This window comes from Cnephaeus nilssonii (genome assembly GCF_951640355.1).
Source record: "Cnephaeus nilssonii genome assembly, chromosome: 9".
Classification (NCBI taxonomy): Eukaryota; Metazoa; Chordata; class Mammalia; order Chiroptera; family Vespertilionidae; genus Cnephaeus; species Cnephaeus nilssonii.
Genome location: NC_137080.1, coordinates 62,305,417 through 62,323,217, shown reverse-complemented (window position 1 = coordinate 62,323,217; position 17,801 = coordinate 62,305,417). Strand labels below are relative to the sequence as shown.

General features: G+C 41.9%; 1 protein-coding gene across 3 annotated transcripts in view; it reads right to left on the bottom strand.

Moving 5' to 3' along the window:
- Window positions 1–9,589: 9,589 nt before the first annotated feature.
- Window positions 9,590–17,801, bottom strand: part of COL12A1 (collagen type XII alpha 1 chain) — a 111,131-nt gene continuing 102,919 nt past the window's right edge. For 2 of the 3 annotated variants that reach the window (XM_079781430.1, XM_079781431.1), the window contains exons 61-66: window positions 16,544–16,579; window positions 16,370–16,436; window positions 15,054–15,242; window positions 14,078–14,146; window positions 12,837–13,007; window positions 9,590–10,630 (exon numbers count right to left, since the gene is read on the bottom strand). In XM_079781430.1, coding sequence (XP_079637556.1) covers window positions 10,458–10,630; window positions 12,837–13,007; window positions 14,078–14,146; window positions 15,054–15,242; window positions 16,370–16,436; window positions 16,544–16,579 — 705 coding nt within the window. In that variant the 3' untranslated portion in view covers window positions 9,590–10,457. Of the gene's footprint in view, window positions 11,821–12,836; window positions 13,008–14,077; window positions 14,147–15,053; window positions 15,243–16,369; window positions 16,437–16,543; window positions 16,580–17,801 lie in introns of all 3 variants that reach the window. The other variant, XM_079781432.1, reaches the window with a different exon arrangement.

Below are 17,801 nucleotides of genomic sequence, written 5' to 3'. Positions count from 1 at the left end.
TGAGCTATGGCATCAGCTTGCTGATTGCCAGGGGGTGGGGGGTTAGCACCTGGCAGCGTGCCAGCCGGGATGTGGAAGTCAGTGAGGAGTGCCTCCGGCTCTTGCAGGCAGGTGAACCCAAATGCCTTTCCACATATCTTGACCCCAGAAGGGCTTATTTATGATCATTTGTCCCTTGGTTTCTCATGTCCAAGCCATAGGATTGATTCCTTCCGAATAGCCCAACTGTCAGAGCAGAGTTAACAGCCAGGGCTCACTGGCCCCTGCAGCTCATTCCTGTTTCCATCCAGATGGTGTCAGTGTTGGGATAAATAGCAACTCCAGTCCTTGTGGATGCATTGCTCTGACTAGACCCATCTGTATATCAGGCATCAGTAGGAATTTCTCATACACCCTCTCCACAGACTGAAGGGGTGGCCACAGGAATAGGGGCGGGGGCATTTGGAGAATCTACATACCAGTATCCACAGGGCCCAGGCGCACGCACATTTCTAGAGACAGGCGGGTGGACAGGGTGCTTCTCTGCTGCAAATGGGCACGTCACTTGGACGAAGTGGATTTTGCACCTTGGCGGAGGTGGGTGGGTGGAATGTATTCTAACCATGATATGCTGTGATTTGTGAGAGGCTCTACCTGGAGGAGTGCTGTGAGTACAACTAGGAGCTGTTGCTTTATGGGAGTATATTGGGGTGTTTGCCCCCTTTTAGAACTGAGACCAAAATCCTAGGGGTACTCTCTCCTACTGCTGTCTCTGCCACAGTGCCTGACCCATACCTTCCAGAGTCAGAGATACATGCAACTCAAATGGTAGCCCTGCTTGGGAGATGCCCAGAGCTTTAATCTGCTTCACTAGTATATTTGCCTTCTCAAAGGTGGCTTTCTGATCAGCCCAACATCCTAAATGACTTGTCCCATATCTGCATATCTGGGCTGAACATGGTTAGAATCTCATACCAGGTGTGGGGAGTGGACTGGGGTGTTTTGGCTTTTATTTTGCAGTGAGTGTGGCCTGACCAGGGCCTTCAAAGACAGGGGCATAGATGGCCCGTCTCATTCCCAACTCCTAAGAATTTGTTGTGCCTCCTCTATAGATTCTCAGGGTCCCATATGACCAGGGAGATCTTCCTCATTGGGCCAAGCCACCCGACAGGCTAGAATAATCCAATCTATAAGGTAGTGAGTGCCTTGAAATTAACCCCTCTCCCTCCCCCAGTGCCATACAAGTGCCGGTGGAAGGCAGGGTGTATAGTGATATTGCTCATTTTCTTTGCCTCCTGCTGATCAAAGAAATGTCATACCCCACCTCCCCAGCCCACCCCTGTATCCCATAGTTGCACCAACCTACAGCTCTAGGGATACAGCTGGTCATCTACATAATTAGAAAGCATCGGATTACACAATTATCAGCCAGATTTGAGCCTTGTGTTTGCAGCCACCCTTCACTCGGGTCTCTGCCTAAATGAGCATTTCCTCACCACTCTACCTAAACTAATGCACATGCCACATACACTCAGCATTGCCTATCCTTCCGCCCTGCTCTCTTTTCCTTCATAGCACTTATCGCCCTCTGACTGTGTATGCTTTGTCTGTTTATTTGTTGTCTGTTTATCACTCTGAAAACGTGAGCTCCATGAGGGAAGGGACTTTCCTATCTTCACTATAGAACCCAGTACATTTCTAACAGCACCTAATACTTATTAGGTGTTTAATCCAGTATTTGTGGAAAGAGTGGAAAGGGACTCAAAATTCAAGGAGTAGAGAGGAAACAGGAGGAAAAGATGGGTCCAGATGCAGGCAGCTTTGTAGCCCTGGTGGTAGAGAAGTGAGGTCCAGTTTGACTTCTTATTCCTGTACTAGAGACCCGGTGCACAAAATCTGTGCATGGGAAGGGGTCCCCTCAGCTCGGCCTGCACTCTCTCCAATTTGGGACCTCTCAGGACCTCTGGCTCTTAACTGCTCACTTGCCTGCCAGCCTGATTCCCCTAACTGCTCTCCCCTGCTGGCCTGATCCCCCTAACTGCTTTCCCTTGCCTGCCTAATCGCCTCTAACCTCCTCTGCCTTGACCCCGCCAACATGGCTTTTTCAGGAAGGACATCCAGAAGGACATCCAGAAGGTCGTCCGGAAGATGTTCAGTCTAATTAGCATATTACCCTTTTATTAGTATAGATGCCACCTTGTCCTAAAAATGCAGGTTCTTCCCAGGTTTTCCTATTGTGGAAGGGGAACCCGCAGCAGCATCCTGGGTTCTGACCAGGGCTTATGCACTTGTGCTTTATCTCAGCAGATGCAATTCCTAGTAGAAGACTCTTGGATGTACCTTGAACATTTCTATCGAATTTGCCAAATTATCCTCCAAAAATGTTGAACCACTTTAAACTCCCATCAGCAACCATGCGTGTACCCTCCGTCCCACTTTGATGCCAATATCATTGATTTCTCCCTAGAAGCTTCCCTCCCATCAGCCAAGACTGCTTGGTACTTGAGCCAACCTCATTGTTTAGCTGGGGACTTGATTTCCTGAGATAAAATTATGGAGGAGGAAAAATAGTTTTCCTCTACCTTTTTGAGTTCTTAGTGAAGGCCCTTGTAATGAAAGACAGATCACCAAGAGAAAAACAAAAGTTCATGAACATGTGTACTTCGTGTATATGTGGGAGATCCCAGGGAAAAATGAGTAACTCCCCAAGGTGGCTTAAAATGCAGATTTAAATACCTTCTTCCTAGGGAAAGGGGATGGGAGATGTAGGCCTCTTAGAGGAGAGTACATGATTTTTAGGAAAGATGAATGGGGGTGGGAAGAAATAGTTTGTAATAAAGTTTGGGTCTGATGTCAACTTCTACTCTCCTGTCCTATGACAGGAGTCAGTCTTCTCTGCCTGATGACACTTCTCCTGCCAAGGGGACCTATGACATTTAAGCTCCTTTTGGGGGGTCCAATTTTAGGCAGATCAGGAGACTGCATGCATTTGCTGTTTTTCAAGCATCTGCAGCTCAAGATCATCAATATAACAACACCGCATATGTTGGGGTGGCATGTTCTCTGACCTTCAGAATAAACCCAACTAAAGCTTGTTTCCTCTCTTAGATGATATGCCACAGTAGCATTATTCCCTGGAGATAGTATTCTGACCAGACCTTCCTGGGAGTGGTCATAACATACCCTGTGCTTGTAGAAAGGTGTGGACCACAACACTAAATAAACCAGGGGCAGTTTTCTCATCTTGTGGAAAGGGAGATAAAGTTATGATAGTTTATCTCCCTTTCCACAGGTTTCTTGCGGGTTTGTGTCTCCGCTGCCCTCCCCACCCCCCTCAGCAACCCCAACACCTCCGCCACGGGCCTTGGGGCTGCTGGGTGCCAGGCCTGCGGGTTTGTGTCTCCAATCTGGTCCCCCGCAGCCCCAGCGCCGCCATGGCGGGGCTTGGGGCTGCTAGGTGTCGGCCTCCCTGCGGGTTTGTGTCTCCGATCCAGCCCCCTGCAGCCCCAGTGCTGCCTGGCTGCTATGGGCGTGGCCATCTTTGTTGGGTTAATTTGCATAGTCACTCCTATTGGCTGGTAGCGTAGTGGAGTGATGGTCAATTTCCATTTTTCTCTTTTATTAGTGTAGATGAAATAACTGCTTCTATGGGAAGTGGCAGAAATCTCATAATCAGGATGAGGTATAGGATTGAAGTTTGGGAATTTGGGAAAGAGTTGAAAATATAGCTGGTCAAATTACTGAGCAGTGCTAACAGGCAAGTTGAGGTTGGTCATATGGATTTATAAACATAACAACCCCCTCCCCACCCCCCATGGGTGATTGTCTCCAACTGTGCTTAGAATCCTGGGTACAGTCATGGAGATTACAAACAGTTGGGATAATCTGGAGGTGGGATTTTACTACATAAGTGTGACTAAAGGAGGTGGGCGCAAGGAAGTTTGGCTCTTTTGGTTAATGGGATATTAAATAGGATTTTGCCTTTGACTCAGAAGTGAATAAATGGCCATAAAAAAATAAAATTATGAAGCATCATCCTCATTTAAAGAGAATCATAAAGCACGTTCCCTCAGTACTTCTAAGAATTAGAAAAACTGGCTCATCCAAACTATCTCCCCATCACCCCCAAGCAGCTTATATTTGCAAAATAAAGAATCAAGAAGAATCCACTCAAGCAAATTATCATTGATATAATGCAGAACGTTTTGGCTTCTATCTTATTTATAAAAAGAATGCTTCAAACCTTCAACCAGTGAGACACACGGGAGAATCTAAAAAAACACACACTCATAGAAATTGAGGGGTATCTTCAAGAAAAGTATGTTACTCCATGGACGAACATTTACTATGCAGTAGACTTGCTGACCTAACTTGCAGGCTTATGTGCCTGAATGGGGAAAAATTAATGAGAGGCAGCTAGAAAGGGGGCATTTGTGGGGCAGACTTTCTTCTTTCACTTGGCTTGACAAGGATGCTTGGGTCTCCTGTGGTCAAATGAGCACTTAGAAAGTAGGCAGACTTGAGCCAGCTTACTGGAATCCCTCCTAAGAGGGCTTCAGGTTAGGAGAGAAGACCTGAGTAGCAAATAGCTATGAAGTAGTCAATGGGGACAAAAGCTCAGCAGAAGTTTGAAGAGGTCATTTTGGAGATAACTGGGCAGTAGACAGAACCCCTGCATGTCCTTCTGAAAAACAGACACAGACACTCAACAAGAGGAGCAGCATTTGGGCACCTGGCACACAGTGAGCATTGACATTCAAGAGAGGATTCTAGTGGCACATGTAAATGGAAAAAGCCTTTACCTCCTTTTTCCCTAGTCCTCTTCTCCCACCTGAATTCTTAAGAAGCTGGGGTGAAAGAGGTGGCCTAGCACCTCTACAGTCCAGGTCTATAAGTCTAAGTTCTGACTTCAAGGTAGAAAGAAAAATGAGTACAAAAGTAAATTTGAGATTACATTTTTCAAGTGGATTGAATTGCACTGGAATGGACTGGAGTATTCACGCTCAAAATGATCTAATAGCGATGGGGCCAGCTGGCGTGGCTCAGTAGTTGAGCATCGACCTATGAATCAGGAGGTTGAGCTTAGATTCCCTGTCAGGGTACATGTCCAGGTTGCGGGCTCAATCCCTAGTAGGGAGTATGCAGGGGGCTGCCGATTGATGATTTTCTTTTATCATTGATGTTTCTATCTCTTTCTCCCTCTCCCTTCCTCTCTGAAATCAATAAAAATATGTTAAAAGCAATGGGATCTATCTGAGGTATGCTAAGGGATAGAAAAAGAATATATAATAGAACATAACTGAAGGAAATGACTAAAGAAGAAGAAACTATTTTGTACTTCTTAGAGTTCAGTATTCATTAAACTGGGTATGTTACCAAGACATGGAATCCAAGTTGGATAAGGAAGGAAGTGAAGACAAGGAGGAGCTGATGGGTGGTAAGAACATGGAAGGCTCACTGCATTGAGTGTCATAATGAAGCTGAAAACAGTTTCAATGCAGGTACTTGAGCAGGTGAGCTGGAAACCCAAGGAGAGTGGAGGGTCTATGTTAGTGATTTTAAAGCAGTGACAGTTGGACACAAGTCCAAGGTAAGTCCTTGGAGATACTGAGTAGCTAAGGCCAAGTAAAAGAAAATGCCTTTGACAATAAGTTCAAATAACTGAGATAATGTTAGATTTGTTAGCCAATGGATACAATACCTAGAAGATGGCAGATACTGGGGTGGATAAAGGCACTAAAGCCTCTTCTGAATGAAGTGGAGTGACCATGAGGGGAATAGATGATAGTGATGGGAGACAGATATAAGCCTCAAACAATAGAAGCTTTTTATAGAAGGAAGGATTGTCGATCTGGAAACAGTGCTGAGGAATGAGGAGGACATATCTCCATTCACCAACTCTGGGAGGCATTAACCATCTCTACAGTATCTTCAGGGTCATGCCAAGAGGTGCTGGGGTTGTTCTCTGAAGAGGCTAAAGATTTGGAGAATTTTGTCAAAAATGGAATAAGAATTCCAGATGGTCCAATGAAAGTGTTGGTGATAAAGGAGGAATAGGGAATTGACAGACAGAATCAAGACTTGCAGAGAAATCCATATACCATTTGAAGAATGTTAAGCAGGGGACATGACATGGTCAGGCTTGCATTTTAGATAAATCATTCTGATCTGTATGGAAGATTTATTTGAGTGGAGCCAAGTTTACAAGAAAGGAGACCATTTAAGAGAATGTTATGATAGTCATGACAAGAATCTCAAGAGTCTGAAATTGAGTAGTAACAACAGGGTGATTATGATATATGTAGAAGCTCAATCAGCTAGACTTGATTGATTGGATATAAAAAGTGAAAGAATGAAAATTTTACAATGACTCTCAAATTTCAGGCCTGGGGAACTTGGTGGTTGGTGGGTTCAATGAAGGCAAATCAAATTTATGGGGAAATATATTTAGATTTGAACATTGTGTCAAAGACTAAAGACTTGAGTTGACCCCCAGTATTCATTTCCCCTCTTATATTGTAACAGAATGGCTGATTTTAGTTTGGCACACAGCCACCCAAAATAAAGATAACATTCCACACTTACAGCTAGATGTAGCTAAATGACTAAATTCTGGCTAATGGTCTGTAATATCAATTTGTTGTTTCAAGTTGTGTAAGAAGTGTCCTTAAAAGAAGGGGTGGCATTTTCTTCACTTTTTCTTCCTTCCTGCAGGGGCAATATGGACATAATAGATGGCACTCTACTAACCATCTTGGACCATAAGTTTAACTTGACCCAAGAAACTGCAAAAAGCACAGCAGAAAAACAGAAAAAGTCTGGGTCTTTGATATCTTAAACATGAGAAGTAAAGAAATTTCTATTTGTTTAAGTCACTGTTATTTTGTGACTTTCTGTCAGTCACAGCCGAATCTAATCCTAATAAATACCAGATGTGTAAATTTGAAGTGTTTGTGGAACTTCAAGGGGGTAGACACAGTTGCATATACTGATAGGACCAGAGATCAGTGTTGGCCCTAGCCAGTTTGGCTCAGTGGATAGAGTGTCAGCCTGTGGACCCAAGGGTCCTGGATTCAATTCCAGTCAAGGTCTCGTACCCAGATTGCAGTCTCCTCCCTAGCCCGGGCCCTGGTCAGGGTGGATGCATGAGGCAACCAATTGATGTGTTTCTCTCACATTGATATTTCTGTCTGTCTTTCACTCTCTCTAAAAATCAATGGAAAAATATCCTTGGGTGAGGATTAAAAAAAGAGAGAGAGATCAGTGTTGGAGACAGGTCTGTAAGTGACCAGCATAGAGGTCATTCCCTGAAAGCAAGTCCATGTGATTTTTTCCAATAGCCTTTAGCAGCCTGGATCTAAGAGTGAAAACGTTAATAATGTTCATTTAGACATTCACATCGAAATCCATTTTCTAAACACAAGTTAAAGGAGTCTTAGAAATCAATATAATTTGTATTTAAAAGATTGCCTTTGAAAATAAAAGATTTACCACAGCTATTCTTTGTATAATTGGTCACTCTTTATAAGGCATTCTGACCACAAGAGGGTACATCAAAACCCCTTTTGTTATGGAGAAATTAGAACTAAAACCTAATGAAGAATAATCTTATGTGCCAAATACAGGGCCATGGACATAACAAATAGTATATACTCAGGGAAAACTACACTGACCTTATTTATAATGTAATTTTGAGCAACTGCGTAGACAGCATAATTCTTTACAGACTCAAAAATAGACCCTTACAAATCTGAGAATATATATGTGTTAAATTTGCTAAATGGTTAATTCCATTGTACAAAATATTCTATAAAAAATATCCAGGCCCTAGCCAGTTTGGCTTGGTGGATAGAGCGTCGGCCTGCGGACTGAAGGGTCCCAGGTTCAATTCCGGTCAAGGGCATGCACCTTGGTTGCAGGCACATCCCCAATGGGGGGGTGCAGGAGGCAGCTGATGGATGTTTCTCTCTCATCGATGTTTCCAATTCTCTATCCCTCTCCCTTCCTCTCTGTAAAAAATCAATAAAATATATTTTAAAAAAATATTCAGGATCTATTTAAGTGTTTTGAAATTTGAAACCTTACTACAACCCCCTTTAGAAGCTATCACCTCTTCCCACAGTTATTTCAAGCTAGTCTCTTAAAAATCAGAACCCTAGTTTCAAATACAAATTATAAATAACAAATTTCTTATAATGCTTTTAAATTTAAAGAGCTAGAAGTTGTTCTGTAGTCCTTCAAAGAAAGTTTGACTAAATAAACCAGCACCTACACGTTTGATTTTGTGGGGTATTAACATTAATTCTTAAGCCTCAGACCATCTGGCCTTTTCTCCCTACACTTTCAGTATGCGCTCACACAGGGGAAACAAAAATTATTTTCGCACAGATTCAGCAAACTTAATTACGGAGGAAATAGGCTATGAAAATAAAAATTACAACATGTATCTCAGCTGGTTAGTAATTTTGTGCTCATCCCTGGTTAGAACTGGCTTGGCCCCTCATCCCCTCTCTGAGAGCACAGATTAGAAGATGGAAAATGGGTGACCGCCAACATCAGGAATCAAACCCACATCTGCCATTGAAAGAAGATGGAATTCCTTTGTGCCTCAAATCCCTGTGGCCTTGGAACCCAGCTGAGTCAGTGGCCAGGAAGGGAACCCATCTTCACGCTCCTGATACAGAGGCTCTTCATCAAGGAGCATCAGAAGCCCAAATGAGTCAGAAACTAATGAAAATAGATTCGTAGAACTTTGAAGTTTGAAAACTCCTACCCAGGGAGTAAGTGTTCCCAGGAAGAGAGAAGGAGAGGGGGTGGAGGAGAGTATCATGATAAAACAGGGTTAAGAACCACAAGACCTAGAAGTTTAGTCTTGTTCTGATACTACTTAGCTGAGTCTGCTTCTTCCTACATAAAGCAAAGAATTGAACTGGAATGATCTCAATGGTCTCTTCTAACCGAAAAAACAAAGGCATTGGGGATTACAGATGAATATTATGAATTTAGCAATCTGCTGGATACCTGGTGAACACAGGACATTCATTTATTGTCTATTCCTTTTGATCTTGGTTGCCAGAAAGTATTTAACTCAGATGTTTCGCTCTGTGGAAAATTTTCTATCACTACCTCTCTCCAATTGGTGTTGGTTCTTACATTATTTTCTTTGATATTTAGAAGGATGTTATTTGCATTTGTAAAAGTGTAAAAGGAAGGTATTAAATGTAAAATTTTCCATTAAGGAATTTTCCATTTTGCAATTAAACATGCTACTGGGTAAAAGCATGGTATAGGAAAGTGATTAAATGCATACTAAATCATGTGGCTTGTTAAAAGTTATTTGGTTGTTTGGGGTCTCCTAGGATACCTAGTTGTTTTTCCACCAACCCACACATCCTCTACATTCCTAATAGAGCCTTTGGAATCAGCTTGGCTTTTTAAGGTTCTCACCACTCTCTTTCTATGACTTCACCATATCTTTAAAAATCTAAAGTTATTTAGCATAATTTAATATATTAGCAAGATCTGTAACCGTATCCAAGGATATAAACTTGTTTGTTGTAACAACCGCCTGAACAGTCCAAAAGGCCATTCAAAGAAAAAACAGACCATGTCAAATTTTCAGTAGTTTTATTGAAAAATGCCTCTTTTGTTTCAGAAATAAATAATATAAGGCAGTGAAATTCACAATCTGCAGTTAAAATATAAAAGCAGCAATTCTATGTTCATAGTCTTGCAAACATTTCCAACTGCTTTTGATAACTAAGAAACATGTTCTGGAAAAAAAAAAAAGTTCGTACTAAATATACAACACAAACATGCAATTCCATCTCTGCAGAATAATCTGCAATTTGGCGTAAATGTTAGTGTGTCTAAAACAAGGAGGTTTAAGGCAATATGAAATTGTATCCAGTGATACAATAATTTCAGCTACATGGCTTAAGGTTTGTGGTTGTTAAAGGAGATGTATAAGAGCATTCTATGCCATAATGTGTAACAGAAGCTAGAAGAGGAAGATAAACAATTGCGAGGCAGTTGACCTTTCCCTCCTTTTTGGTTTAGGAGGGGCATTCCTTGAATCGTGGTGTAACTGAATTGCAAATAAGTATTGGCAAAGATAAACTGCCCCCTCGGAAATACACAGTAGTTCTGGGTTCCAGGACTTACTGCTTAACCTAAGAGTCTCACTGAGGCTGCCGGCTGTGCTAACGAAAGGCACGAGGCACGTTCTCTCCTTGCAGCTTTTGTGAACAAAGGATTTTGCAAGCATCTCAAGGGCGAAAGCAAAGACGTCTACAGACTGCGTGCGGCTGGCTAGGCTTCCTGCAGACACCAGGTTCTCTACAGTAAAAAGGGGGGACTCTTGGATGAAGCATGGCCGGAAGAAACATCGCAGATACGGTGCACGCTGCTCTCTTTGACCTGTAAATGATAATCTCAACACCTCCCCCAGCCTGGCCTCCCTGGGCGCCGTCTCAGGTTCACTGCCCCAGGCCGCGGGGCAGGGCGCGCCGCCAGCGCGCGTGGGGAGGATGCTCCGGGCCGGGCTCGTCGGCGCCGTAGTCCTCGTACTCCTCAGTCCGCTCCGGCTCCACCGGCACGATGAAGGGCTCGCGCTCAGGCAGGTAGGCCCCGCCCTCGGGCACGTATGGCTCTGTCCGATTCAACATTACAGTTATGGTTTGGGAGGTACAGACACAGCAAAAGCTAAACCATCGCCCGAGGCGATGGCACTCCAGTCTTAATCTCCTAACTATAAATATATAAATTACAATGTTCTGATTACTAACATTTGCATAGAGAATTTGGTGATGCTCAAATAAAGTGACGGACTTTAAAAAAAAAAAAAAAACCTTCAAAGATCCAGCAGTAAATACAATCATTGCACAAATACCTGGGAAGGGTCAGACTGGGCCAAAGAACTGTAAACGCAGAACCTGGGTAGGATTTTCACAAATCCCCAAGTACCTGTTCACGACTTCAACTCCTCAGTTCAGAGAACAGTTTGGAAAGGTGAGGAGGTGAGGGGACGTATTGATGGCTCCTAGAAACTGAACTCTGGAGGTGAAAATCGGCTCTCACCAGGTAATATACAGTACATGACAATTTCTGTGGCTGTCTCCCCCACAGACTGAGTTACAGCTGGTGGGCGAGGAACACCAGTGGCTACAGCGAACAGGAAGAAAAGAAGTGACTCTAGAACTTTGGTTTGAAAATGGCAATGACAAAACCCAAATGAGAGTACACACGTACAAAGAACAGTACTAATGAGACGCATGCCCTGAATCAGACACATCGCTAACAAGCAAGAGAGAGGAGGAGATTCCATTCGGTGTTATTCCGGCACAGAGCAAGCAGCAGGCTTGGATGCAGAAGCTTACTGTAGAATTGTTAAGTGATTTTAGTGGACAGGATCACATACAAATCATTTACAAGCCACAATTAGTTTATTATTTACACAAGACATTTCTCTTTAACCAGGTTAATTGTTTTTCTCGAAATGGCACGATCTCCGCTGGTTAGTAGTTTTATTATGCGCCTCTTTCACAGTCGAGGCTCCTCATGGCTGTATGTTTCAACTTTTTTTTTTAATAATATTTCTCTACATTATTACTGAAATGCATCAGGCGTATAGACTAACACCACTGCTTTTGTTTCATTCAAGTTAGTATAGAGTCTCCACCCTCCTTTATGATGTTGACCCGGTTCGTTAACCATATCTGTGGTGAGATTTCCATACAGACTCATTTCCTAATAAGCATGTGCGCAAACATCTCAGAAACAGGATTTTCATGTATTCAAACTGTAAGCAGCACTGGCGACTTAGAAAATGTTAGCCGGAACCTGAAACAGGTCAAAGATGATAGTTTTAAAAGTTGAATTACTATGCAAAAAACATATATACACATCCATCTAAGTATGTAATGGTTAAAGTATATATACATATATATCCATATATTTCCAGTTATTTGTACATACCATAAGGCAGAGGTAATTTAAATGTATTTTATAACACGTTACATTATAATTTTGTGAATGGGTTGTATGAGAAATGTACATTGAGATCAATGATAACTTTGGCCAGATGTAAATATTCACATAAATATATAGATATATAGATATTTAGATATTCAACTACTCATGCACTATTTGCTAGTAGCCAACCATATCAAACAGCAGTATCATTTTTAAAACTTGCAAGATGCTTGAGGGTGCGCTGATGAAAAGGTCACCACTGACCACAGCATGACTTTCTTACTTCCAGATCAGCATATGTCCCCTGTCCCCACAGTCCCAAAATCAGGCAAAAGGGAACTGAAACACTAGAATTTCATTACTAACTTTTTAAAAATTACATTCCAGAGCTTATAAATATTAATTCTACAATGTGAGTGACTTATTGTATTCATCATGTTATCAAATACTAGTTTGCCTACACGTTAGATTCCCGAAACAAATGTGTGTGTGTGTGTGTGTGTGTGTGTGTGTGTGTGTGTGTTCTTAGCATTCTACAATTTTATTCAACAAATCACTGTTCCCAACCCTTAGGTTAGGAAGAAAAAAGTCAATTGGTAGCATTCTTTGAACTTCCAGGGGAAATATGGAGAGTTTTATTACGTGACTTGGTAATTGCAGAAATATTGGAAAGGAGAGAAAATAATTATTTAACTCCTAGCAGTGAAGTAATGGTTTATGCTCTGAGGGAGAACAATGTTACTACATAATCAAAGCACACAACTGAAAGAGTTGCTATCTTCAGGAAATACTCAAATCAATCTTCCTTCAATCCTACGGCACTTCATTTCCATAAAGGTTCTTGATTCAGGTGAATTGGGGTTCCTACAATGACAACCACATACCTGGATAGCCTTGCCCGTTGTATGGGATGCTGGCACACTGGGATGAGTCACAGTATCCAGGAGGACCTGGGGGTCCTCGGATACCTGAGTTTCCAGGACGACCGGGGGGGCCAGGAGGACCTCTGGAACCTGTGGACCCTGGTGGGCCCGTTCTGGATTCTCCTTGTGGACCTAGTGTGGGTTAAAACAAGTATTTCTCCTCTGGTTAAATACATCTCCTAGGCAGTCAGCAATACTTTGGCCCCTCCACTGCCTCCAGACTAGGCGGCTCCCTACTGTATGGTAAGAAAATGTTTCCTTACGAAATCACCAATTGAACCAAAGTGTGGAAATTTCTTACCAGTGATTCATAAGAGCTAAAGACAGAAATCTAACTACTTAAATGATTTCATTCCAAGAAAACGGACTTAGCAAGAATGAAGCCAAACTAAAGATATCAGTGAGTTCTCTGGCTTGCTCCTACTCTCACAGAGATAAGACTACCTGAAGGAAATGGCTCTATGAGCCACATTAGACTGCGGGGAAAACACAGAAGTGCCCGCTCCATACCTCCAGGCTGTGTGAAGCAATGTCATGTCTACATCGAGTGGTACTTATGGCTAAGGTCATAAACCTAAATATGTTACCTAAGGTCATAAACCTAAATAACATAAACCTAAATATGTTACCACTAGGGTTGACCTTGGGTTGCAAGGGTCTCATGGACATTATCATGAAGAAAAAAAATTCATTTTCAACCTAGTAAAAGAAATGCATGAAACAACTAGATAATTATTTCTTTCCAAAGCATCAATAAAGAACCTGTCAGTGAAATCTGGTGATGTCTCAGACTGTTTAGTGAGAATACTTTTTTTTTTTTAGTCTACTAGCAACATCTTGAAGAATACTAGAAAAAATAAAACAGGAAGTGGTACCATTCTGAAAAGCTATGAGGCCACACTAAACAAATAAGAATTCCATAAAAAAGAAAACAGCAACCCTCTTGGTCACTGAAACTCAATCTTCACATATTAAAGTTACAGTGAATGCTTAATAGAACACATGCAAACATTTTTTGAGCAAAGAGAACATAAAAATGAGGAGGTTATACAAGTTTCACTTCTTGCTAAAATATGAAAATACCATGATGATAGCCATGCCTGAAGCTAACATGATGAGGCTGTGAATCTCTTGCGGGGAAGGGAGCTGTATGCTCTCCCAGTAGTTACACTGTTGATTACGTTGTGTGCCAGCCGACCTACCTGGGGGGCCAGGTGGCCCTCGAGCCCCTGGAGACCCAATACCCCTTTCGCCTTTCTCTCCTGGCAAACCTAAGGAAGGACAAAAAGATGAAGCACAGGAGGAAAATTATCAGGAAACATGCAGTCTTCCTTTTAACTGATGTTACCTGACTCAAGTCATTGACTTCCCTCGGTGAAAGCACAACCCAATTTTTCACAGAAGTTCACTCTTTAAGCCAGATTCTTTCTAGACATTTGTGTAATTCCAGACTCATGGCCAGGAAACAAATCTGGCTACACGTCAGGGGGAAAACTATTTGAAGAAAACAAACACGTCTAATATATATTTTTAGAAACAGTTGTTACAAACAGAAATCAAATAGTGAGTTACAGCTCATTGAAAAGTATCTTATCTTGAGTAGCCCAATTAGTGCAGCATCCAAGCCATCAGAATTACAGAAATATCTAGGTTTTCTCCAGAATGTTAACTGCTACTTCGACAAAATCAGTACCCAGAATCCTGAAACATCTGGAATCAGATAAGACTGTTTTCCTTCTTTTCCTCCAATTAGGCTTATCTACCATAAAATTAAAGTGAAACAAACATATCAGACCAGTGCCAGGCTCTGAATAAAAGAACAACAAAAAAACACACAGTTGGATCCAAAACTGTACATTCAGTTGCTGTCCAACTCTCTTGCCAGTCACAACAATTGATAAGTTTCTAGTGCCTGATTTAGTTTGCCAAGATACAGGTTTTCCCGTTAACAACAACCAGATATTCACATGATCTTTACTGAGATCCTAAGATATGGGGCTCTGTGGCTTGTGGCCGCCTAAAGAAGACGGGTTCGGGGACACATAGCTCTTCCGGGACTGTGCAAACAAGACTGAAGTAGTTTGCCAAGTTCAGTCTTCTATGTACTTTTTAACATCCCCAGGCTCCGACACTTGTAGTTCCCTCCTTTATGCTCATGCTGCAGCCAGAAACACCTACCGCGTTCCCCCGGGGGACCCTGCATGCCCGGCGTGCCCGGGAAGCCTGGTCGCCCCCCAGGTCCTGGTTCCCCCCTGGCTCCTGCGCTGCCCGGGGGACCTGGAGGCCCTGGTGGGCCGGGCTGGTTCCGACTGGAGTGGTAATCATTTGGAATCTGATTCAGCATCTGATTGAATCTGTTCATCTGACCTATAAATAGAAATAACACTTGTTGGTAAGAACCCTAATAAGGGAGGGATGAGAGGGTGAAATTGTTTTCTCTTAGTTATCTAGTGAAATACATCTCTATTCCTCCTCTGTCCAGGAGACATTCCAACCTTAACCCTAAAAATAAAATAAAACTCTCCAGTCACCAAGGGCAAACTGATCTCTGATAAATAACTGTCTCCACACAATACCAACCAAGTAGGCCACAAGGCTTACTATAAAGAAAAATGAGTTGTGAAAGTTTAATATGGCTCTGATAGAAACCCCTGAGATTTGCCCGACGATGTCACTCAAAAGAGAAACTTTTTTAAACTAAGGAATGATACCATTATTGTGTGTACATAAGGCAATGATAATTAGGACTTAGTGTACACTGAAGTTGCCTGTTGGATATGTTGAAAAATACAGATTTCTGGGCCTCATCTTCAAAGACAATGGATTCACCAGGTTTAGAGTACGGCCCAGCAACCCTAATTTCTAAAAGCAACATAGGTGTCTCTAATGCCGGGGTTCCCCAGGGCAGCACTTCAAGATACAGTGACTAAAGCTTCTGAAAGAGGGAACCCTGAGTTTAAGGCCGCACTTGGTTTTCAGGCACTGAACTTTATTAATAAACTTAATAGGCCTCATGGAATATGAAGAAAGAGTCTGTAAAAAGTAAGGAGGCAATATTAAAATGTCCCCGCCGAGATGGACTTTCTATGATTAAACTAGTCTGGGTGGGCCTCCTTCCTTAAAGTCATATGACAACTTAAAGGTTTTAACTTGAAAGATCCAATTGCTGCGGCTTCCAGATATGCCCCGATGAAGATCACTAAAAATCTACATTATGGAAATTGGAAAACCCCTTTAAAATACGATTTTGTATCAAACCAAATGTAAGGATAACTGGCTTTATTTTACCTTAAGTTATTATTTTACCTTAAGGACAATCATTAAAATATCACTGGCCTTATCTAACCAGCTACAAACTTGACAATGTATAATAAAAAAAAAAGATCATCAAAAATGAAATAGAAGCATACATCTTAGAAAATTTATGACTCAAACTTTGCATTTTCCTGCAATTAATTAAACACGTTTCATACATTAAAAAGAAAGAAATTTACCATTTATCAATTGTTCACAGACTTGTCTTGCAACTGCCCGCATCATGTTCTGAGAAGCAATGTCCCCCTTGTTAATTAAATCAATGAGAATCATTAGCATATTATTTCTATAGTTTCAGACTTCAATGTTTTACACACAAAATAAATGTATTTCAAATTTTAAGAAATACATACCCTATCGCCTTTCTCTCCTTTCAATCCAGAGGCACCCTAAAATGCAGGAATTTCATGTATTAGAAAGTGACAAACGTGACCTAAAATGATTCATGAACAAACATGATGATGAAGATCTGCTTTCTAATGAATTGGCAAAATGACACCACATTCACATCAACATTATTCACATTGTCTTGTCTATAAAAGCAATCTAATTGCCCCGCTTACCGCCTTCTCTGTGAAGCATATGACCTCCAAAAGAGTGCTGAGATGTGAATTTGAGGATAACAATTTAAAAGTTATGAACTATGCATACATTTTATGAAGCCATTCACAATATAAGCCTGGAACTGAAATGCATATGAAAATTGCTCTGTACCATTATACTTTCTTTTATATCACCGTAGCTGGGTAACTCAGCTGGTTATTGTGGATTCTCCATGACATTCATCTTGATTCAGTTCCAGTAAGAACCATTGGGCCTTTGTCAATTCCCTAACTAAACATATATCCATAACTACTTCCAGTGATTTTTTGTGTGCATTGAGTATAAAAGGAACCACATGTCTCCTTTATTAGATAATTCAATCCAAATGGTGGTCCCACATCCAAACACAACTACAGAAGATTTGTCTCTGCTCTGTCAGGCCTCTCATGGGCCATGAGAGGATCCTGGGAAAGTTTTCCTCATAGTGCAAGAAGTTTTTGTCTTTTAGTAATGAACTTCCAGGCTGCCAACTGCTGTCATAGAAGGAACATCCGAACTATTGAAAAATCTGATGGTCAGATAATATATCCCAAACCAAACCACATCCTACGGCCTCCAATACTTTTGCCTGAACGACTCCAATATCCTCCTAACTGGTCTTCCTGCTTCCTGGATTGCCCTCCTAGAGCCTGTTCTCCACACAGAAGCCAGACCGACATTTTTAAAAGGAAAATTAGATAATGTCACTCTTTTGGCTCCAAGGGCCTCTTGTGACACTTAGAATAAAAGAATTCATTCTCATTGGCCAGATGATCCACATAATCACCTCTGCTCAGCTCTCTGACATGATCTTTCATTTCTCTCTCCTTCACGCCCTTGATTTTGGGTACCCAGGGCTCTCGCTGTTCCTTTCATATACCAGATTCCTTCTTCACTCGGGGCTTTTATTCATGCTGTTCCTACTGCCTGGAATCCCCTTCCCACAGCTCTTCAAACAGCTTGCTCCCTCAATTCATTTCAACGCCTCCAACAGGCTCTGACTACTATATCTAAAATAGCCACTTCCCC